General features: G+C 38.5%; 1 protein-coding gene across 3 annotated transcripts in view; it reads left to right on the forward strand.

Moving 5' to 3' along the window:
* The window catches only part of GDAP2 (ganglioside induced differentiation associated protein 2), a 71,097-nt gene that overhangs the window by 28,904 nt on the left and 18,868 nt on the right, over positions 1-23,325 (forward strand). For all 3 annotated transcript variants that reach the window (XM_007534772.3, XM_060201809.1, XM_060201808.1), the window contains 5 exons: positions 3,641-3,800; positions 6,081-6,240; positions 19,334-19,410; positions 20,119-20,195; positions 22,925-23,064. In XM_007534772.3, the coding sequence (XP_007534834.1) occupies positions 3,641-3,800; positions 6,081-6,240; positions 19,334-19,410; positions 20,119-20,195; positions 22,925-23,064 (614 nt within the window). The remainder of the gene's footprint in view (positions 1-3,640; positions 3,801-6,080; positions 6,241-19,333; positions 19,411-20,118; positions 20,196-22,924; positions 23,065-23,325) is intronic.

Here is a 23,325-nt window from a genome sequence, read left to right on the forward strand (position 1 = left end):
CAAAGAAAGCCATCATAGTCCTCACAAAAGTCTTAGAGACAGTTTGCTTGCTTCTATTATTTATTTTTGCAAATCCGTGTGTAGCAGATCTCTGGATTCCACATTGAGTGAAACCATCTGGTAGTTGTCTTTCATCTCTTATTTTGCTAAGCTTAATCACCTCCAGTTCCATCCATTTTGTCCCAAAGGACACAATATCATCTTTTTTTGATTGCAGAGTACTACTCCACGAATGTATATGCCATAACTTATTTAGTCAGTCATCTGTTGATGGACATTTAGGCTGCTTCCATCTTTGACTGTTCTGAATAATGCAGCTATGAATATAGGCCTGCATATGTCCCTTTGAATTAGTGTCTGAGTCTCATTTGAATAAAATACCTAAGAATGATATTGCTGGATCATAAAATAATTCCATTTTTATTTAAGGACTCTCCATACTGTCTTCCAAAGTGCACCAGTTTGCATTCCCACAGTCAGTGTAGCAGAGCTCCTTTTTCTCCACAGCCTGTCATTTCCTGGCTTGTTGATGTAAGCCATTCTCTCACCACACCCTGATTTCTGTTTCAGTCTTAGAAGCTGATATTGAAAGGAGAAAGACTGGTACCAACAGTGGTTACTGTACTCCAAATTAGAAATAAGACCTGTGCAAGGATACTGATAGTGATGAAATTAAAAAGAAAAAAAATTAAATGAAGTTAGTGGAGTCAGCAGTTGTAAGTATATAAGGAAACAAAGGGAAAATTAAAGATGACTCCAGGGATTCTGGTGTGATGACTAATGATACATCAATGAGACAGCAAGTAGAAACATGAGGGAAGGGGTGGGGAATTCTAACTTGAGGAAAGGGGTGAAGACAGGTTCTTTTTTTGAATATGTTGAGTCATGAGAGTCAGTGGAACATCAGGGACAGATATCAAGCTTTTGTGAGTATCAATCTGAAGTTTAGGAGCCAGCTGAGCTAGAAATTTGGTTATTGTTGTAGAATAATACACATGAGCAATGTGGCTCTTGATCTTAGGGAATTTGCAGGCTGATAGTGAGGTGGTCAGATAACCAGAGAATGTCCTGCAGTCTGGCAGATGCTGTGGGAGGACTGAGTACCACAGTGTTATGGCAGAAGATAGGGCGTCTAACACAGACCTGGAGAGCAGAGAAAACAGTCTCAATTTTATTTTTCTTTTATTGCCACCATGGTTATTGCTGGGACTTAGTTAAGCCTGCATAATGAATTCATTGCTCCTGGTGGCCTTTTTTTTTTTTCTCCATCCCTTCCTCTTTCTTTCTTTCAGTCTTTCTTTTCTTTTTCTTCCTTTTGCTGATAGAGATAGATAGAAATTGAGAGGGAAAGAGGAGAGAAGGTGAGAAAACGGCACCTACAGTACTACTTTACTGTTCATGAAGCTCCCCCACACACACACACATATAGGTGGGGATGGGAGTTTGAGCTATGTATGCTCTCCCAGGTGTACCACCACATAGACCAAGTCTCATAATTTTTTCCTCAAAAAATTACTCACCAGTATTTATCATGACCCAAAAAACTTTTTTAAATCATCTCTGAATAATTTATTGAAAAATAAAGAGAGAGTGGGGAAACAGATTTCTTAGATATCTTAGTAAGAATTTAAACACAATAAACCTTTCTGTCAAGTAAATTTTGTAGGATAAAAATCATGCAAGATGGAAACCATCTGCAGTTCCTCATTATGTTAGATAAAACAAATGAAGAGCTGAAAACTACAACACAAGCATGGACCTTAAAAATAGTCTGCTCTGTGTTTCCTTTTTATAAATAATTTTTTAAAAAGATTTCATAATTAGTAAACTGATTGAATTCCAAAAAAAAAAATATATATATATATATGCTAAGTGAAAGTCTCCATACTATATTCCATTTTTGTGTAATGTTCAGAATAGGCAGGTTCATAAAGAGTAGATTAGTGACTGCTAAGGGCTAAGGAAAGGAAGAATGAGGAATAGCCTCACTAGTGAGTACACATTTCTTTTTATGGGGGGGTAATAAGAATGTCCTAGAATTAAATAATGGTAATGATCACACAACTGTGTGAATATATATGACCAAACCCTGAAGTATATACTTTGCATGAAGATGGTACCCCCAGACTTTAGAAAAGATTCCCAAAATGAAACCTGATAGATTGTTTTGAATGATTTTGTGGATTTATGAGTGAGTTCAGTGGACCAACCAATTTGGAAATACAACAGAATGAGTGTTTTTCTGTTTTCTTTAAGTGAAATTTATCTTTGAGAAACCTCTAAGAATAAGTTGTGAAATAGAAACCCTTCACAAATAATTAGAACTGTTAAAAAAAAAACTGTTTTTTAAAGCTAAAGCTAGGTCAAAAGGATCCTGAGACATACAAGACTTATATTGCAAGCTTCTGAGCTGAAGCTTGAAAAACAAATGCTGTTAGTAAGGCAAAGGAAAAAGATGAGGGCAAAAATGGTAGAAGTTCCATTTTTATGTCAGTCACTTGGAATTCCCTGGATGGGAATCATGCTTAACTAACAGTATTCTGACCTTTTAAAAATAAGTTAAAAATGTTTATGGGCCAGCAAGATAACATGGTTAGTGAACCTACTTTCTCATGCACACAACCCAGGTTGGAGCCCACTCCTACCATACCTGGGACAGCTTCCATGCTATGGTGCCTTCCCATCTTTCCCTCTGTCTTTTTCTTTTTCTATTTTTACCAGAGCACTGCTCAGCTCTGGCTTATGGCGAGAAAGGAAATGAGATAGTCAATAACAGAAACTTATTTGGGTGGAATAGGCATAGAAAGAACTGAAATATATTATGTTGGAGTGTTTTCTTAGTCAGGAATCACTGAGATTCCAAAGCTAAAAAAAAAAGGGGCCCCAAACAAAAAGAAGGTACAGCTTATATAGGAGACTGCAGGACTGAGAGCAGAAGGCATTCTCACAGATGCAGAGGTCACAAGGTTAAGGGGTGGGAGCTGTTCTCATTGCTTAGGGTCTGGTTACCTTTTAACAACAGTTACTTGGTCTCTTTTCTTGCATAGCTGAACCTGGGACTTGAGAGCCTCAGGCATGAAAGTCTCTTTGCATAACCATTATGCTATACCCCCATCCCCTCTGTCTTTTTCTATCTGAAAAAGTCAACCTGGAGTGTTTAAAGCCCCAGCAACAACAATGAATGAATGAATGAATGAATGAATGGATCTTTGTATATAAACAGAGACTCCTAAGTAGAAAACAAAACACAACAGCCTAATAATGGAAAGGGACATAATTCAACACAAGCAAATATAAAATTTTAGTGATGGTGCATTTGCAAGTATTAATTTTACAGTGATGCATTTCTGACATTTATATGTTGTAAGACAATGCTATATTGATAAAAACAACAAAAATGCTTAATTATGAGAAGTAAAGTAGTAAAAACATTAGACTAAGCCAGATTGTTCTCTGCAGCTATGATCTTTAATACAAGAACTGATTGAGAATTCCAGACAACTTCTAGTCTGATAATAGAAGCAGTAAAAGCTCCATTCTTGATAGAAGCTGTCTTCACAGTGTATTGAACAGCACGAAGAACTGCTGATGCTGGCTTCATTTGTTATTTTTCACAGAAGGTCTTCCTTTTCTCATGCAGGCTACTTACCAAAAGCTGCTACCTCTGTACTTCCCAAGGTCACTAAGGGAGGAGAGACGGTCATTGCCATACCTACCTGCAGATATTGGAAATGCTGAAGGAGAGCCTGTGGTACCTGAGCGGCAGATTAGAATAAGTGAAAAACCCGGTGCCCCAGAAGGTAAGCTCTTCTCTTATTTCCTCCTTCAGGAAGCAAAAGGACTGATAGAGCACCACAAAGTAAAATAATGGAAGGTTCAACTTGACCTTTAGAAGCTCTCTGTTCATGTGTCACTAAGACCAAGACCAATTTTATTTTATTTTATTTTATTTTATTTTTTGCCTCCAAGGTCATTGCTGGGGCTCAGTACCTGCACTACGAATCCACTGCTCCTGGAGGCCATTTTCCCCCTTTTTTTTGTTGCCGTTGTTTATTATTATTGTTATTGTTGTTGTCATTGCTGTCATTGTTGTTGAATAGGGCAGAGAGAAATTGAGAGAGGAGGGGAAGCTAGAGAGGGGGAGAGAAAGATAAGACACCTGCAGACCCACTTCACCACTTGAGAAGCGACCTCCCTACAGGTGCGGAACCAGCAGTTCGAACCAGGATCCCTGTTCCTATCCTTGCGCTTTGTGCCATGTGTGCTTAACCCACTGAGCTACCACTCAACCCCCTAACTTAAATATTTTTAATGTTGTTTTTTTTCTTTTCTGTTTTTCTATGCAAAAAGTGTACCACGGCTTTTTGACTTTTCTGACAACTCAATATTTGAAGCCAGGAGGTGACTCAGCAGGTAGCTCATATTTGGCATGCATAAGACTCTGAATTCAATTCTCTGTACCACTTGAGAACAAAATGGGTGAAGTGCTGCTATGGTGTCTGTCTCCTCTAAAAATAAAGAATAGGGTGGGGTAGGTAGCATAATGGTTATGCGAAGAGACTCTCATGTCTGAAACTCTGAAGTCCCAGGTTCAATTCTCCCACACCACCATAAGCCAGAGCTGAGCAGTGCTCTGGTAAAAAAAAATAAATAAAAAGAAAAGAATAAAAACTTGGACCAGGGGTGACAACAACAGTATTACATTCACGAGGCCCTACCTGAGTTTGATCCCCATACCACGTTATCAGGCAATAGAGATTCAGAGCTGACTATAACAACATTTTCACTCTCAGGAGACACAGTTTCATGCAGAACACTATTGAGACAAGTCAAGGACATCTCCACTGATCATTTTAAACAGCTTCAGCAATGGCTTCTAAAAGTGTTGTCAGGCTGGGAAGAGAGCATAGTAGCTATGCAAAAGACTTTTCTGCCCACAAGCAGTTTCTTGTAAGTAAACTGAATCCACATGGATCCCAGTCACTTTCAAAGCCAGCAACAAGCAGCTCCTGACAGCTTTCAACCTGACCTGTTGACTGGCTACGGAAGAAGGGCAAACGCTAGAAGAAGAAGAAGGGTTGTCACAACTTGAACAGTGAATTAGATGTGAGGAAATCTCAGTTGGGTAGTTCACCATGTTGATCTTCTAATGGTAACATTGCCTTGCAAAGTTCCATGTAGGCTAAGAGGCTTGGTTTTTGTTTGATTGGTTTTTCATTTTATTGGATAGGAGAGCAATTGAAGGGGGAGGGGAAGCTAGAGAGGAAGAGAGGAAGATAGACACCTATAGGCGTGCTCCACCACTTGTGAAGTGAACTTACAGGTGGGGAGCTGGGGGCTCAAACCGGGATCTTTGTGCCAGTCCTTGCACTTCATACTGTATGTGATTAACCCGTTGCGCCACTGCCCGACCCCCTGCTTTTCTTTATTAAAAGCTTAAAAATATTAAATAAACCTTAAAATAATCTGGATAAGTCAGGAAATCAGCTTATTTATTTGTAGTGAGAACTATACCTCTTATGAACCAGAATGATGATGCTGAAATTGATAGGTGTGAGCAGTATAGAAAACCAGCATGCTAAATTAGAACCAAAGCGTATCTTATTGAATATGGATTATTCAGTGGGGAATCCTAGTCCACCCATTTTTCTTCAGGTGCTACCTGTCAAGATGATTGAGAGTTTGCATGTCAGCAACCAACTCTTCTCTCCTTAAATAGTTCTAGATAGATGCTCTCAAACATTTGCTCCTATTTTTTTAAGAACAGTTTGTTCAGTTGAACAATTGTTCATTTCATTTTTATTAGTTCTGGTAATATAATTATTCTTTAAATACACACACAATGTAGCTGATTCTGGTTTGTTTTTTTTCCTCTTCTTTTTTTTCAGTCACATTCTGCTTTGACCTTCTTAAAGATTATATCCAGGTATCCATTATATCAGTTCTTTGGGTGCCTAAATCTACAATTTTGTTCTTAAAAAATATCCCTAGTTTAATTGGAATGCTACAGCAGCTTCATAATTTACAGCATTAATTGCCAAGTTTTGTCATAAAACTCTTTATTGCTAACGTTGTTACAGATAACTCAGAAGGAGAAGAGGATGAAGGCTTAGGAGTTGATCTCTCCTTCATTGGTTCTCATGCTTTTGCTAGAATGGAAGGAGACATTGATAAACAAAGAAGACTGATCCTTCAGGGACAGTTGTCAGAGGCAGCCCTGCAGAAGCAACATCAAAGAAAGTAAGTGTCTTCTTTCTCTTTAAACTATTAGGACAGAAACAACTAAAAGGGGTTTTACATCTGCTAAATGATATAACGGGAGTCAGGCGGTAGCACAGTGGGTTAAGCACACGTGACATGAAGCACAAGGACCAGAGTAAGGATCCTGGTTCAAGCCCCCGACTCCCCACCTGCAGGGGAGTCACTTCACAAGCGGTGAAGCAGATCTGCAGGTGTCTATCTTTCTTTCCTCCTCTCTGTCTTCGCCTCCTTTTTCCATTTCTCTCTGTCCTATCCAACAACGACAACATCAATAACAACAATAGTAACTACAACAATAAAACAACAATGGCAACAAAAGGGAAAATAAATATTTTTAAAAAATGATATAACTGTAATACGTTCTAATTAGTTTTCATGACAGTCCAGTAAGGATGACATTGTCCATCATTTTTTAAATTGATTTAATTATGATTGACTAGTCCTTTGGATAAGAGGGGTACAATTCCACATAATTCCCACTACCAGAGTTCTGTATCCTGTCCCCTCCATTGGAAGCTTCCCTATTCTTTATCCCTCTAGGAGTAGGGACCCAGGAACATTATGTGGTGCAGAAGGTGGAAGGTCTGTCTTCTGTAATTGTTTCTCCTCTAGACACAGGCATTGCAATTCATACTCCCAGCCAGTTGCTGTCTTTCCTTAGTGGGCCAGGGCTCTGGAAAGATGAGGTTCTGGGACACATTGATGAGGTTGTCTGCCCAGGGAAGTCAGGTTGGTGTCATGGTAGCATCTGCAACTTGGTGACTGAAAAACATTAAGATATAAAGCAGAACAAATTGTTTAATAATCAGGAACCTAAAGGTAAGAATATAGCAGATGAGAATTGGGGTCTTCATTTTGAAAATAGCTAGGAATCTATTTAGGTATATTCCAAGGGGCCCATGACTTTTCCAGGTTTTGCCTGAGCCTGACAGCTAACGTACAGGTGGGTTAGAGGTATTGTCTGGATAGAAGGTGATAAAATTGGAAATAGGACCAGAAAGCTGAATCAGGGAAGAGAGCAGCTCCCAAATAAGGGAAAAGTATATAAATATCATTAGTTGTCTGTCCCATCAATCTGATCTAGGACCCATATTCAGCACAGGAACCTGTGTAACCTCTGCATCCCTGTCAGTCTGAGCTCCCATTCTGTGGTCATAGCTAGGAACATTCTTGGCTGCACTCATTTCAGGACTAGTTAAGTGGCAGAGTATGTTGACCCGGCCTACCTTTGAAGAACGCGGCAGTCCCTACCATGTTGTTCCACACTGAGGGCAATATCCTGTAGAGGCCCACAAGTAGGTCCATACTGTTCCTGATAGAGATGACCATCAGTGGTAGAGAAAGGGATCAGTTAGAAGTCTAGGCCCATCACAATGTCATCAAAACTTCTTGGTACTGGAACATGAATAGACACACTGACTAGTGGAATTGAATTGAGAGCCCAGAACTAAGCCCCCACACCTGTGGACATCTAATCTTTGACAGAGGTACCCAGACTATTAAATGGGGAAAGCAGAGTCTCTTCAACAAATGATGTTGGAAATAATGGGTTGAAACATGCAGAAGAATGAAACTGAGCCACTATATTTCACCAAATACAAAAGTAAATTCCAAGTGGATCAAGGACTTGGATGTTAGACCAGAAACTATCAGATCCTTAGAGGAAAACATTGGCAGAACTCTTTTCCGCATACATTTTACAGGCATTTTCAATGAAACAAATCCAATTACAAAGACTAAGGCAAGCATAAACCTATGGGACTACATCAAATTAAAAAGCTTCTGCACAGCCAAAGAAACCACTACCTAAACCAAGAGACCCTTCACAGAATGGGAGAAGATCTTTACATGCCATACATCAGACAAGAGGTTAATAACCAGAATATATAAAGAGCTTGCCAGACTCAACCAGAAGAAAACAAATAACCCCATCCAAAAATGGGGAAAGGATATGGACAGAATATTCACCACAGAAGAGATCCAAAAGGCTGAGAAGCACATGAAAAAAATTCTCCATGTCTCTGATTGTCAGAGAAATGCAAATAAAGACAATAATGAGATGCCACTTCACTCCTGTGAGAATGTCATACATCAGAAAAGGTAACAGCAGCAAATGCTGGAGAGGGTGTGGGGAGAAAGGAACCCACCTGCACTGCTTGTGGGAATGTAAATTGGTCCATCCTCTGTGGAGAACAGTCTAGAGAACTCTCAGAAGGCTAGAAATGGACCTACCCTATGACCCTGCAATTCCTCTCCTAGGGATATATCCTAAGGAACCCAACACACCCATCCAAAAAGATCTATGTACACATATGTTCTTAGTAGCACAATTTGTAATAGCCAAAACCTGGAAGCAACCCAGGTGTCCAACAACAGATGAGTGGCTGAGCAAGTTGTGGTATATATACACAATGGAATACTACTCAGCTATAAAAAATGGTGACATCACCGTTTTCAGCCAATCTTGGATGGACCTTGAAGAATTCATGTTAAGTGAAATAAGTCAGAAACAGAAGGATAAATATGGGAGATCTCACTCTCAGGCAGAAATTGAAAACAGGATCAGAAGAGCAAACACAAGTAGAACCTGAACTGGAATTGGCATACTGCAGCACAGTAAAATACTCTGGGTTGGGTGCATGGGGGGGGGAGAATACAGGTCCAAAAAGGATGACAGAGGACCAAGGGGGTGTTGTATTGTTAAATAGAAAACTGGGAAATGTTATGCATGTACAAACTATTGTACTTACTATTGAATGTAAAACATTAATTCCCCAATAAAGAAATTAAAAAAAAAAAAAGAAGAAGAAGAAGAAGAAGTCTAGGCCCATCTTATCTCTGTGGGAATCCCAGGATTCCCTGACTAGGGCCCCAGATGATGGGATATTGCCCTCCATTTTATAGATGAAGAAATTCAAAATTAAGTAATTTTCAGTGATCACAGCTAGTATGTGGTAAAGCTCATAAAGTCTATAGAATTTTATAAAAGTTAAGTTGTATTATTCCCTGATTTATCCCATAGACCGCATAAGCCCAGGGATTACTTTCAACTGTTTTTTGAACAGTTCTGAATAAGCTTTTCCATATAAGTACCATGCGCTAACCAATTACACCACTGGAACTCCCTGAATAAGCTTTTCCAAGTATGGGTAGCCCTTGGAAAGCTAGCTGCTTAAGGGAAAGGAGGGATATATTATCTTACAGGGTTGGTTGAAAGGTAACAATTCATGGGACTGTTACATAGTATTGTTATGAAGAGTTTGTTAGGCATAGCACTTGAAATTCTTTTAATTAGCCACTACTGTTCTCTTCCATACAGTTTTGTCTTTTACCTTTGATACTTACCTTTTCTTTTAAGTGGATATTCTCACTCTCCACTTCCTACTCATTTTTCAGTTTTTAGCTCAGAAAGTACAACCCCAGAAAATTTATCTCTCCACTGTATAATAGATGGTTCTTTTTGTATTGTTTTTCCCCCTCCCATATCCAGAATCTACCTAAAGCTCAGCACAGAATTTATTACACTATATTGTAATGATTCCTGATTGTTGTCATCTCCATCTATAAAATGGGAGCAGGTGATATCTAGAGTTAGGATTTTGTTTCTCCCTCGTTCTGCACTTTATTTTATTTTATTTTTTTTTATTTAAGAAAGGATCAATTAACAAAACCATAGGGTATGTGGGGTACAACTCCACACAATTCCCACCATCCATCTCCATATCCCACCCCCTCCCCTGATAGCTTTCCCATTCTCTATCCCTCTGGGAGCATGGACCCAGGGTCATTGAGGGTTGCAGAAGGTAGAAGGTCTGGCTTCTGTAATTGCTTCCCCGCTGAACATGGGTGTTGACTGGTCGGTCCATACTCCCAGTCTGTCTCTCTCTTTCCCTAGTAGGGTGGGTCTCTGGGGAAGCAGAGCTCCAGGACACATTGGTGGGGTCTTCAGTCCAGGGAAGCCTGGCCGGCATCCTGATGACATCTGGAACCTGGTGACTGAGAAGAGAGTTAACATACGAAGCCAAACAAATTGTTGAGCAATCATGGACCCAAAGCTTGGAATAGTGGAGAGGAAGTGTTAGGGGGGTACTCACGGCAAACTCTAGTGTACTTCTGCTTTCAGGTATATATTTTGCAGTAGTTTATGGATACGTGTGAACATATGTTCTCTCTCAGAAACTGGTGTATATCTAGGTTTTGTGACTTTGTTAGAAAGTGAACCACCTGAGATGGAATTAGAGTATACTATGAAAGGAAAGGTCTCACCCGAGTAATGAAGCTGAAGGGTTGTCATTCCACACGTGAAGTCTCTGGACACAGTCTGAAGTGAAGCATGTTGAGGTGGCCATTGTTGCATTGGTTAGGTTGTGATCGGCAGATGCAATATTATTTGATATGGATTGGGAGAGGTATACGGGAAAGTGGGCCATATCCAAGGGTTCCAGGACTGGGGGAAGTAGAGGCTCTACAGTGGAGATGTGAGGTTCCTGCTGTCTTAGGGTTCCAAAAGACAATCGATAGTTAATGTTATCATCACATTAATTGGTAATTGGGTTAACTTTGAAAAGTCCTTTTGTTAGGGTTTGCTGTACAGTACCCAGTATCTTGTATATAGCTGTGCTATTGGTTGCTTCTAATCTACTTGGTATAGGCTTTTGAGAGAGTCTGCATATCAATTACACAGCCTATATATTAAAAAGATTCAGTTTGTGTTTTGAAAACCTTCAAGACATACAATTAATTTTCCCCCTCTCATATTAATTAACTAGTGATTTCTATGACTACATTTTACTAGGAGTGTACATAAACACCATTCCCACCACCAAAAGACTGTGACCCATCCCTCCACCCACTACCACCCCCCACTGGCCCAGGAAGCTGCATGTCTACCCCTCACTACAGGGTTTTTACTTTGGTGCCCTACTTACAATTTGGTCAGGTCCTGCTTTTAGTTTCCCTTTCAGATCTTCTTCCTCAACTTCTGTTGATGAGTGGGATCATCCCATACTCATCTTTATCTTTCTGACTTAGCTCACTTAACATAATTCCCTCTAGCTCTGTCCAAGATGGGTCAGAGAAGGTGGGTTCATTGTTCTTGATAGCTGCATAGTATTCCATTGTGTATATATACCACAGCTTTCTCAGCCACTCATCTATTGTTGGGCATCTGGGTTGCTTCCAGGTTTTAGCTATTATGAATTGTGCTGCTATGAACATAGGAGTACACACCTCTTTTTGGTTGGGGGTTATGGAGTCCTTGGGGTATAACCCCAGGAGAGGTATTACTGGATCATATGGAAGGTCCATGTCTAGCCTTGTGACAGTTTTCCAGACTGCTCTCCACAGAGGCTGTACCAATTTACATTCCCACCAGCAGTGTAGAAGGGCTCCTCTGTCCCCACAACCTCTCCAGCATTTGTTGCTGCTGTCCTTTTTGATGTATGCCATTCTTACAGGAGTGAGGTGGTATCTTAGTGTTGTCTTCATTTACATTTCTCTGACAATCAGTGACCTAGAGCAGTTTTTCATATGTTTGTTAGCCTTTTGGATCTCCTCTGTAGTGATTGTTTTGTTCATATCCTCTGCCCATTTTTGGATGGGGTCATTTGCTTTTTTGGTGCTAAGTTTGCTGAGCTCTTTATATATTTTGGTGATTAGTTTCTTGTCTGATGTATGGCATGTGAAGATCTTCTGCCATTCTGTGAGGGGTCTCTTTGTTTGTGTGATAGTTTCTTTGGCTGTGCAGAAGCTTTTCAATTTGATGTAGTCCCATTGTTTTGTTTCTGCTTTAGTCTTCCTTGTAATTGGGTTTGATTCATCAAAGATGTCCTTGAGGTGTAGGTGGGAAACTGTTTTACCAATGTTTTCCTCTAAGTATTTGATTGTTTCTGGTCTGACATCTAGGTCTTTGGTCCATTTGGAGTTGTTTTTTGTTTCTGGTGAGATAAAGTGGTTCAATTTCATTCTTCTGCATGTTACAACCCAGTTTTCCCAGCACCATTTATTGAAGAGAGCCTCCTTTTTCCATTTAATCCTTTGGGTCCCCTTATCAAAGATTAGATGTCCATAGGTGTGGGGCGTTCTCCACTTTATTTTGATTTCATTTTTTTAAATTTTTATTAGCCCTTTAATAATAATTAAAGATTGTAAGATAACAGGGATATAACTACACAGTTCCCATCACTAGAGTTCCATGTCCCTTCCCCTCCCGTTGTAAGTGCCCCTATTCTTTTTTTAAATTTATTTATTTATTTATTCCTTTATTTATTTGTTGTCCTTATTGTTTTATTGTTGTAGTTATTGTTTTCATCGTTGTTGGATAGGACAGAGAGAAATGGAGAGAGGAGGGGGAGACAAAGAGGGAGAGAGAAAGATAGACACCTACAGACCTGCTTCACTACCTGTGAAGCGACTCCCCTGTAGGTGGGGAGCTGGGGGCTCGAACCGGGATCCTTACGCAGGTCCTTGTGCTTTGTGCCACCTGCGCTTAACCTGCTGCACTACTGCCCGAATCCCCCCCCCCCCAAGTTCCCCTATTCTTTATCCCTTTCTGGGAGTATGAACCAAATTCTTTATGAGGTATAGAAGGTGGGAAGTCTGGCTTCTGAAATTGTTTCTACACTGGAAAGATGTTGGCAGATCCATACCTCCAGGCCTGTTTCTATATTTCTTTAGTTGGGTAAGGCTCTGGAGAAGTGAGGTTCAAGGACACATTGGTGAGGGTGTCTGCCCAGGGAAGTCAGGATAATGTCATGGTAGCATCTGCAACTTGCTGGCTGGAAGGCAGTAAAGTTGTTCAATAAACAGGAATTCAAAGGTCAAATGAATCCAGGTGTCTTTGTGTGGAAAGAAACTAGGAAGTCTATATTAGGTATGTTCCATGTGACCTATGATTTTAGTAATTTTTGCCTGAGCTTAACAGCTAAGATGCAGGTGAACTAAAAGTATTATCTGGGAAGATGGTGTCAGAGTTGAGAATAGGACTAGAAAGCCGGATTAGGGGAGAGTAACTCCAGAATATGAAGAAGGTATATAAATACCATTAGCTGTTAACCCCATTGATCTGACCTAGGGCCTAAATCTATTCATATTTAGCACAGGAGCCTCTGTAACCTCTGTGTCCCTCTCAGTCTAAGCTTGCAGTTATTTTAAAAACAGAATCTTATTATTAAACACTAGGGGGCACCAATTAACAACTTCTTCAAAGGCAGTCATGATGAAATGGCAGTCATTGGTTTCTAAGCTCAACCATGTCTAAATCACCTGGCAAACATTTTCCTTCAAATATGGTGACTGAGCTTCTCCATAAGATGAAGCTTTTGACACCTATATTTGTTTGATTTTTTTCTCACATCATGATTAACTCATGATGTAATTTGGATGCTTCTTGGTCTGGAGTATTGATTATCATACTATTTGGCCTCAGATCCCCTTAATGTTACTAAGACTTAGTTTTCATTTTGTTGTAAATGTTCAGTGGAGCGTCCCTGAGTCAATTTGTATGTAATATTGCAGTAGATAAAATGCAGAAGTAGATATGAGAATTGAACAGAAATTTTAAAAATTTGCAGAATTGTGAAAGAATGTAATACTTTTCTCTTAATACAATTTTTCCATAAAAACAAAGCTCATATGTTTGATTGCTTTTAAATTAATAATTTAAAATCTATTCTTAATCTAGTTAATTAATAATCTAATCTTAATCTAATCTAATAGTAAATACTAGTAGATATAAATGACATAATAAGTAGAAAGTCTCTCGGATCTGTATCAATTTTTATGACTCACTCAGTGGAGCATACGTGTTACCAACTATAAGGACCTGCGTTTGAACCCTGGGGTTTCCATATGGAAGCATCTCCAGGGGGAAGCTTCATGACCAGTGCTTTAGTGTCTCTCCTTCTCTGTCTGTCTGTTCCTTTCTCTTTCTCTGTCTTTAACCCTCTGTCTACAGGAAAAGGAAAGAAAAAGTATACCTAAAGCAGTAGTGTCATGCAGACACTAAGCACCAGTTACAACCCTGGTTGAAGGGAGAGGGGGAAAAAAAAAAAACTAAGTCACAAAAGTGTTGTAGGACCTAAATACTAGAGAATAGATGACTAATTTTTGAAAAACATGTAATATATATATTTGACATATGATATGTCCTAAGTGTTTAAGATTGCAGATTGTAGTTATTTCCCTTATTCTTTCTAAGTCTTTCTTAAGTCAGACTTCTATTTACACATGCAGAGTATGGGTTTCTGTTGCTTATGTTGGTTAATCAAGGTGAGAAAATGATCTTTTTTTAAAAAAAATCTCTGAAGAAGTAGTTTTTCAGTTATACTTACCCTATAAGTCTTCAAATTTTCTCTTTTTTGGGGAAAAAAATCTATAAATCATATGCATGAGCTGTAGGATTATTAGATCTTTCCTTTTATAATAGCACTCACTAACTTGCCAGTATTTCCAGACCCAGTTGATACACTGATGTGTTTCAAAAGATTCAAGTTTACAAAAATGAAAGAACAAATTAGAAAAACTTTTTCAAAGCTAGAGCTTTTAAAGTCCTTAAACTTATTTTACAACTATTTGTATTCTTTTTTATTAGTGTTCTTGGTTGAATTAAGTTCCAATTACCTCTAACTCTTCATAGTAAAATTTTTATCTGATTCATCAACAAATAGGTTTGAAGTCATGACTAATCTGCCAAGTGTCATGTGAGAGAAGATGACACTAAAGTGACTTGCAGAACAGATGTAGTCTCAGCCTGGTTGGAGCTTAACTGCAGAGGAGAGAAATACTGAACTAATTATTGCATGAGTAGTTTGCTTAAATTGTAGATACAAAGTGCAGTAAAGTACATATATAGTACAGGTCTTAATCTTTTTTTTTTTTTTTATAAAATGGAAACATTGACAAGACCACAGGATAAGAGGGGTACATTTCCATACGTCACCTACCCCCAGAGTTTCATATCCAATCCCCTCCCTTGATAGCTTTCCTATTCTTCATCCCTGTGGGAGTATGGACCCAGGATCATTATGGGGTGAAGGTGAAAGGTCTGGCTTCTGTAACTGCTTCTCCACTGAACATGGGTATTGGCAAGTCGATCCATACTCCCTGCCTGTCTCTCTCTTTTACTAGTAGGGCAGTAGTCTGGGGAAGTAGGGCTTCAGGGCACATTGGTGGGGTGTCTGCCCAGGGAAGTCCAGTTGGCATCATGGTATCATCTGGAACCTGGTGGCTGAAAAAGAGTTAAGATCTAAAGCAGAACAAATTGTTGACTAATCATGAACCTTAAGGCAGATGAAGATTGGGGTCTCCGTTTGGAAAAACCTAGGTCTGTTTTAGGTATATTCCAGAGTACCCAAGACTTTACTTGTTTTTACCTGTGCCTGACATCTAATATGCAGGTGGACCCAGGTTATTGTCTGAGGAGATGATGTCATATTTGGAAAAAGGGCTAGAAAGTTGTATCAGGGAAGAGAGTGGCTCCCAAATATGGGGAATGTATATAAATATTATTGACTGTAAACCCACAGGTTTGATCTAGGGCCCATGTTCAGCACAGGAGCCTCTGTAGCCTCTGCATCCCTGTAGGTCTGGGCTCACATTCTGTGGTCACAGCTAGGAATATTCCAGGCTGCACTAATTTCAGGACCCATCTTCTACCTACCATCTACGAGTGGTAGAGTATGTTGTCCAACCTCCCTTCCCAGAATGGAACATTCCCTACTATTATTGATCCACATTGAAGACAAGATCCTATAGGGGCCTACAGAGGGGTCCATTATGTTGTCCCTGATGGAGATGACCAGTAACAGTGGCAAGGGATCTGTTAGAGGTCTAGGCCCCTCATGTCTGTGCAGGACTCCCTGACGAGGGCCCCAGGTAGTGACTAAAGAGTCATCATTAAAGTATGCTTGTCTCTTACCCTTATTCAGCTTTTGTAGTCCTTACTTTGTCTGACAAGGTTAGCTTTGAAGTGACTGAGGGACATGTAATAGGAGGTAGGTGAGGAGGATATCTGGATTTAAGTAGAAACTATTTCATTAGGTACTTTAAGGTATCTTTTTAGTTCTTTCTACTTTCTTCATTTTTTGAGTCATTGCAAATTATTGTGTACTTTTCTTTAAGGTATATATTTTCCTCTAACTTACAGATACATGTACATATGCCCTGGTCTATATCTAGGTTTTGAGGTTTTGTTAAGAAGTGCACCACTCAATATGGAGTTAAGGAGCCCTGTGAGCTAGGAACAGTCTCACCAGAGCAATGAAGCTGAAGAGTTTAATATTCCACACCTGATGTCTCTGGACACAGTCCAAAGTGAAGCATGCTGAGGTGGTACTGGTTGCATTGATTAAGTTGGGATCAGCAGATGCAGTATCAGTTGGTATGACTTGAGAGACGCATGCAGGAAAGTGAGCTCAGTTCTGGCTCATGGTGGTGTGGGGAATTGAACCTGGGGCTTCGGAGCCTCAAGCATGAGAGTCTTTTTGCATAGCCATTATGCTATCTACCCCCACCCAGTATAGGTCTTAATCTAGTCCAGTATGGGGTTTTAGTCTCAAGTACCAAAATTTCTTGTGTAACATTTATGTTAATTGTCTCATTCAACAAAGATCTGAGTTCCTTTCATGAGGTAGCCACTGCATTTATCTTCTACATCTTTGAAAAATGAACTCATGAATATAGAAATTGACAAGTAGTTACTGGATTCCTGCTACAGTTTTGTGCGAGAACCTATGCTGTTTAGTGTTAATTAGATATTTAAAACGTATTATCCTGGGAGTCAGGCGGTAGCGCAGCAGGTTAAGCGCATGTGACACAAAGCTCAAGGAGCGGCCTAAGGATCTCAGTTGGAGCCCCTGGCTCCCCCACCTGCAGGGGTGTCAATTCACAGGCGGTGAAGCAGGTCTACAGCTGTCTGTCTTTCTCTCCCTCTCTCTGCCTTCCCCTCCTCTCTCCATTTCTCTCTGTCCTATCCAACAACGATGACACCAATAACAACAATAATAACTACAACAACAAAACAACAAGGGCAACAAAAGGTAATAAATAAATAAATTTTTTTTTTAAAAAAAAAGTATTATGCTAGGGCCTGGGAGATGGCTTGGTGTGTAAAGCATGTGGAGCTCAGATTTCTATGCTCAGCATCACATGGATGTACCATGGACAGCGGGGTGGAGGGGGTGACTGTAGCTCCAAGCCTGGTAGATTATTCTGTTCAGCTTTGTTATGAAGTTAGCTAAAGTGTAATAACAACAAAGTCAAAGAAGAACAGTACATTTGAAGGTTAAATGTAAATGACTCCGTGTGAAAATGGGATAGTATATATGAGTAGGGAGAATGACAAAAAACATAGGTCTGTTCTTGACTTTCAAATTATTTCTTAAACCAAAATTAAAAGCAATTATTTTGACTTATACATCAAAGATTCTCTTTGACTTTGCATAGGTGGGCAAGTTTCCAAATATGCAGATGCCCAATAACTAAGTATGCTTTTCACAACCAATAACAGTTTCTATGAAATGAGCAATCTTGTGCTTGCTGATTATAATACATATGTAACAGTCTTCCTGTTGAGAGTTTCTAGTAGTATGATTGTACCTTATAGCTAAGAGGTGTCTGACTTAAATACCATTGCTGACTGAAATCTATACAGTTGAAACAGCTTTTCCAAGATTACACTGAAAGTGATAGGATTCGAGTCAAAGTTTCTCCTGGTTTTTTTTTTTTTTTTTTAATGTGTGGAATGTGGTTATATATGGCCTGCATGCTTCTAAGTTGCTTAACCTTTCAATTTTAAGATGCATTTACTTACCAATGGAAAGGGTGGGTGGGAGATGGGGAAGAAAGCAGAAAGCTTATGCAAAAATACTCTCGTGTTTTTATATAAAACTCTCATGTTTTAAAATACTCCAAAGTCCCTGATTCAATTCCCACACAACCATGATAAGCAAGAGCTGAGCTAAAGAGTGAGGGAGAGGGAAAGAGAAAGAAGAAAAAGGAGAAGATGGATGAGGGAGGGGGATGTCGGGAGGAGGAGAGGAGGAAGAAAAGAAAGAGTCTCAAGAATCTTAGAATCTTACCTGGGAAAAGTGTTATGGAAGGGAGGAAGTAAGCATCACTCTGGCACATAAAAATTCTGAGAATCAAACTGGGGATCTCAGAATTGAGGGTCCAAAGCTTTATCCATTTTGCCACCTCCTAGGTTATAAAGCTGCTTTCATACATTTTGTTGCTTTGAAAGCTTTTTTCCCACTCAGATAAATAGCAATTCAAATTTTAAGAAAACTGTATGCACTGGAAGAGAAGTACTAGTCATTGCAGAGATCTGGAAACCTGAGGAAATATCAACTCTACCATTAGTTGGTAGATAATGCTAAGATTAACTCAGCTTTTTGTCGATCATATCCCCTCTTTGTGGTGATCAGCATTTTTTGTAGGTTTAACAAATATAGCCAAAGCCTTCTACAGTACCAGTGATCTGGTATATGAGTATCAGAACAGTCAAGTTCAGTGAACCAGCCATTAAATGTGCTTGGCTCCCATAACAAAATTACCTAGATTCTTTATGGGCCCATGTAACAAGAACAACAGTTTTTATTTTATTCTATTTTACTCTATTTTATTTTATTTTTTTACCAAACCACTCCGGTTTATGGTGGTACAGGGAATTGAACTTGGGGCCTTAGAGCCTTAAGCATGAGAATCTGTTTGTATAACCATTATGCTGTCTCTCCTAGTCAACATTTATTTTTCTTCTGAAAGGAAAAACTCATGAGGAACAGTGATCATGTCCATTCATTTTAGTGCTCTTAAAACCTATTTTCAGGAAACACTCAATGATTATTTGTTGAATTGGTGAATATCATATATTATAGACACCTTCCTTGATCAGTAATTATTTGTATTTGTTAATGATATGTAATAGAAATTCTACATAGAATGATGAACTCTACTAATATACTTTATTTTAGTAAAACATCAGTTCTTTAGGAACAGAGATAGATACCAACAATTTTCATTTGTGATTTTAAGTTACATGTGTTTGATATAACACTTGTATCCGTTATTTCTCTAGTTACAATCGCTGGTTATGTCAAGCAAGATCTGAGGATCTTTCTGATATTGCTTCTTTAAAAGCTTTATACCAAACAGGTGAGCTGAAGGATATTGTAATATTTATTTAGCTTAATATTGGAAGCTTTATTTTTCTCTGGTTTTGTCCACTTTATCCATGAATATATTCTTTGCATTAATGAGGATAGTTATTGATTATCATCAAATCTTTAAAATAACATTTCAATCTATAAAAATTTTTAACTTACTATTCTACATTTGCCAGCTTCATTTCTTCTTCTTGCCCTTCTTAGATTTTAATTTATTTTTCATTTCAAAAGTACCCTATACTTGCTATAAAAATTCAAACCTTATATAAATAATTAAAAATGAGGGGTCAAAATTGTTATGTTACTACTTTTTCTTCATATTACTACTTTTTCTGTTGTAGGTCTTTACTTCTTAATTTTCAGATTTGGATTTCATTTAGTTTTTCCTGGATCTCAGTATTATTAGTAGTTAGAGTAAGTTTAAACAAAAGCTGTTTTTGAAAGGATCTTTGACTTGTAAGCTTAGTTTTGGCTGTCCCTGACTTAAAATACCTTATCTCAAAAGTAAGGACTGCCATCAGAATCTCATGAAAGTAAAAGAGACTATTGTTTTCTACATTGTAAAAGAAATCTGTTTTTCAGTCTTTTATTTTACATTTTATTACATTTGCCTGGGATGTGTTTTTAAGATAAAAGCCCGGGACAAAACATGCTCTTGGAATAGTGTCTGGGTGTTGATTGTATTTTCTTTTTGTAGGTGTTGATAACTGTGGTCGCACAGTGATGGTGGTAGTTGGAAGAAACATTCCTGTAACCCTCATAGATATGGACAAGGTAAGCCCTAAGTGACTCTGGTCTACAAATAATGTTTATTTTAAAGATGAGTAGGCTATGGACTGGAAATCTGGGTTTAGAACATGAGATGAAACAGAAGTAAGTATTTTGACGGAGTAGCAGTCCTGGTCTGTGAATTGACATGAATCATTTCAGTAAGAGAAGGATCTGGTTTTGGCCTGTAGGCAAAACAAAAACGCTGGGATACCGAAATACGATCTACCAAAGTGCAGCTGCTTTATTTTGAACTCGAAACTGGCAAGTTTTGGGGTTGGGGTCACTCTATAATTAAGCTAACAATCATATTCCACCTTTCTTGAGAAAAGAAAAAAAATAACTTCTCAGGGTCTACCTGAAAGGAGAAATCAGAAATAATTACGAGGCTTAATTTCATAAGAAATGTTATAATTGATAAATCCAAATTAAGGAACATTGTAACCTAAATATTAATTTAAGAAAAGAGTTACTAAAATGAGCTCTTTTCACCTTCAAAATTAATTAGAACTTTTAAAATAATAATCTAGTCATCAGTGATAAATTGTGGAAGTGGTCACACTCATTGATCTAGTACTTTCATTCCTGAAATTTGTACTAAGTAAGGAATTCAGGTTATGCAAGTAGCTGTAGTCAGTCCCTGAAATTGTCAAGGACATCTATTTTTCCTAGGAAAACTATTTAATTTTGCAAAGGATAAATCAACTAATAGATAATAAATAGTTCTTCACCACAGTTTTAAAAAATTTTTTATAAAGTACTGAACTGGGGAGATAGCATAATGCTTTATACAAAAGGCTTTCATGCCTGAAGCTCTGAGGTCCCAGGTTTGATCCCCAGCACCACCATAAACTAGAGCTGAGCAGTATGTACTGCTGCCCCCCCTCTTTTTTTTTCTCTCCCTTCTTTTCTTCATCCCTCCTTTCCTCCTCTCCAGTACACACACACACACACACACACACACACACACACACCCCTCTTTTCCTTTGTATCTCTTTGTCATTAAAAACAAAATAAATAGGGAGTCAGGCGGTAGCACAAGGACCGCCCTAAGGATCCTGGTTCAAGCCCCCAGCTCCCTACCTGCAGGGGAGTCGCTTCACAGGTGGTAAAGCAGGTCTGCGGGTGTCTTTCTCTCCTCCTCTCTGTCTTCCCCTCCTCTCTCCATTTCTCTCTGTCCTGTCCAACAGCAACATCAATAACAATAACAATAAAACAACAAGGGCAACAAAAGGGAATAAATAAAAAAATTCAAATTAAAATGAAATAAATAAAGGTGTGAGGGGTAGCATAATAGTTATGCAAACAGACTGATGCCTAAAGCTCCATAGTCCTGGGTTCAATCTCCTCACTACCATGAGCCAAAAATGAGCAGTGCTCTGGTAAAATAAAATAAAATAAATGAAACAGAAAAAAAAGTAAAATATGTTTTTAAAAATATACTTTAGGAAGTCGGGCTGTAGCACAGCGGGTTAAGGGCAGGTGGCACAAAGTGCAAGGACCGGTATAAGGATCCCAGTTTGAGTCCCCAGCTCCCCACCTACAGGGGAGTCACTTCACAAGCCTTGAAGCAGGTCTGCAGGTGTCTGTCTTTTTCTCCTCCTCTCTGTCTTCCCCTTCTCTCTACATTTCTCTCTGTCCTATACAACAATAGTGACATAAATAACAACAATAATAGCTACAACAATAAAACAAGGGCAACAAAAAGGGAATAAATTTTTTTAAATTATGAAAAAAAGAATTAATCTAAAAAATATATATACCTTCAAGTGTAAAAATTGCACATAATTTAAAGATAAAATGCAATTGTGCAAAAGTAGGCAAATGCTTCCAGCTAAGCCCTTCGATTCCTGGTCGCAGATGTTTGGATGCAAAATAATTGTGACAGTACTAGGCCTGTCATGTTGCTTGCTGACTCATTGGTGCTAACACAAAATTCTAACATAACTCCTAGCAGGTAGGTATGGTGCATCCACAAATGTAATGCCCTGCCATCCTTAAAATTACGATTAAAAAGTCAAGTAGTATAAAGCAATGTTTGTGTTATTATGTAAATAGTAGGGAATGTAATATTTTAATTTGTATCTTCCCTGACCTTCATTTTTTTCATGTTATTTATTAACTTAAGACTCATTCATTTCCCTACTCAGTTCACAGTTAAAGATACTTAAAAAAAAAAAATTGGTTCTGAAAATGAAACCATATGAGACACCACTCACATTCTTCTATTGCTACTCTTGATACATGAGTCTAGTTCAGTAGGAACTGCAGATACTTTCAGTAAGCTCAGGAAGAGACTTGCAGCACAATTAAACATCAAGAAAGTTTTTTTTTAATGATTTTAATCTTTGGGCAGGCCAAAGAACTCTCAGATATAAAGAAGAATTACTTGAAGAGTGTAGAGACAAATGTTCTTCTCCATTACTTATAACAAGACAAAAAAAAAAACTGTACTGTATCATTTATGAGAATTTTTTTATTTATTGGGAGATTAATGTCTTACAGCATTTATTAGAATTATTAATCACTACCAAGTTGCATGTTTCCAAAAGATCTTTTTAAAGCTAATAGAGGTTTTGCCGTGTGTGTGTGTGTGTGTGTGTGTGTGTGTGTGTGTGTGTGTGTGTGTGTGTGTATACCATGTTTTAGGCATAGATTAATCTTTTGGCTATTTCCTCTCTCTTGGAAATAGACTTCTGACAGAATTATCTGTACCTTTATTACTTTTCTTTTAGGCTCTCTTATATTTTATCCATGTAATGGATCACATTGCTGTGAAGGAATATGTATTAGTGTATTTTCACACACTGACCAGCGAATACAATCACTTGGACTCCGACTTTCTAAAGAAACTCTACGATGTTGTTGATATCAAGTTAGTTGTGTTTTTGTTTTTCTTTTGCCAGTTTTGAGGAGGGGAAATAGCCTTTTACTTTCTTAATATTAAGCAGAGACAGAAATTACTATGTATTTTGCGAAAGGATATTTTGTGGAACAGATTTCTTATTAACAAGAGCTAAATAATTTGATAATCGGAGGCCCTCCTAAACTTGCCTTTTGCATTTAACTGAATTCATAATGAGCTTTACTACTTCAAAAAAATGTTGGAAAGGGGCTGGAGATGTAGCTGATTGGC

Source organism: Erinaceus europaeus, chromosome 11 (assembly GCF_950295315.1).
Source record: "Erinaceus europaeus chromosome 11, mEriEur2.1, whole genome shotgun sequence".
Taxonomy (NCBI): Eukaryota; Metazoa; Chordata; class Mammalia; order Eulipotyphla; family Erinaceidae; genus Erinaceus; species Erinaceus europaeus.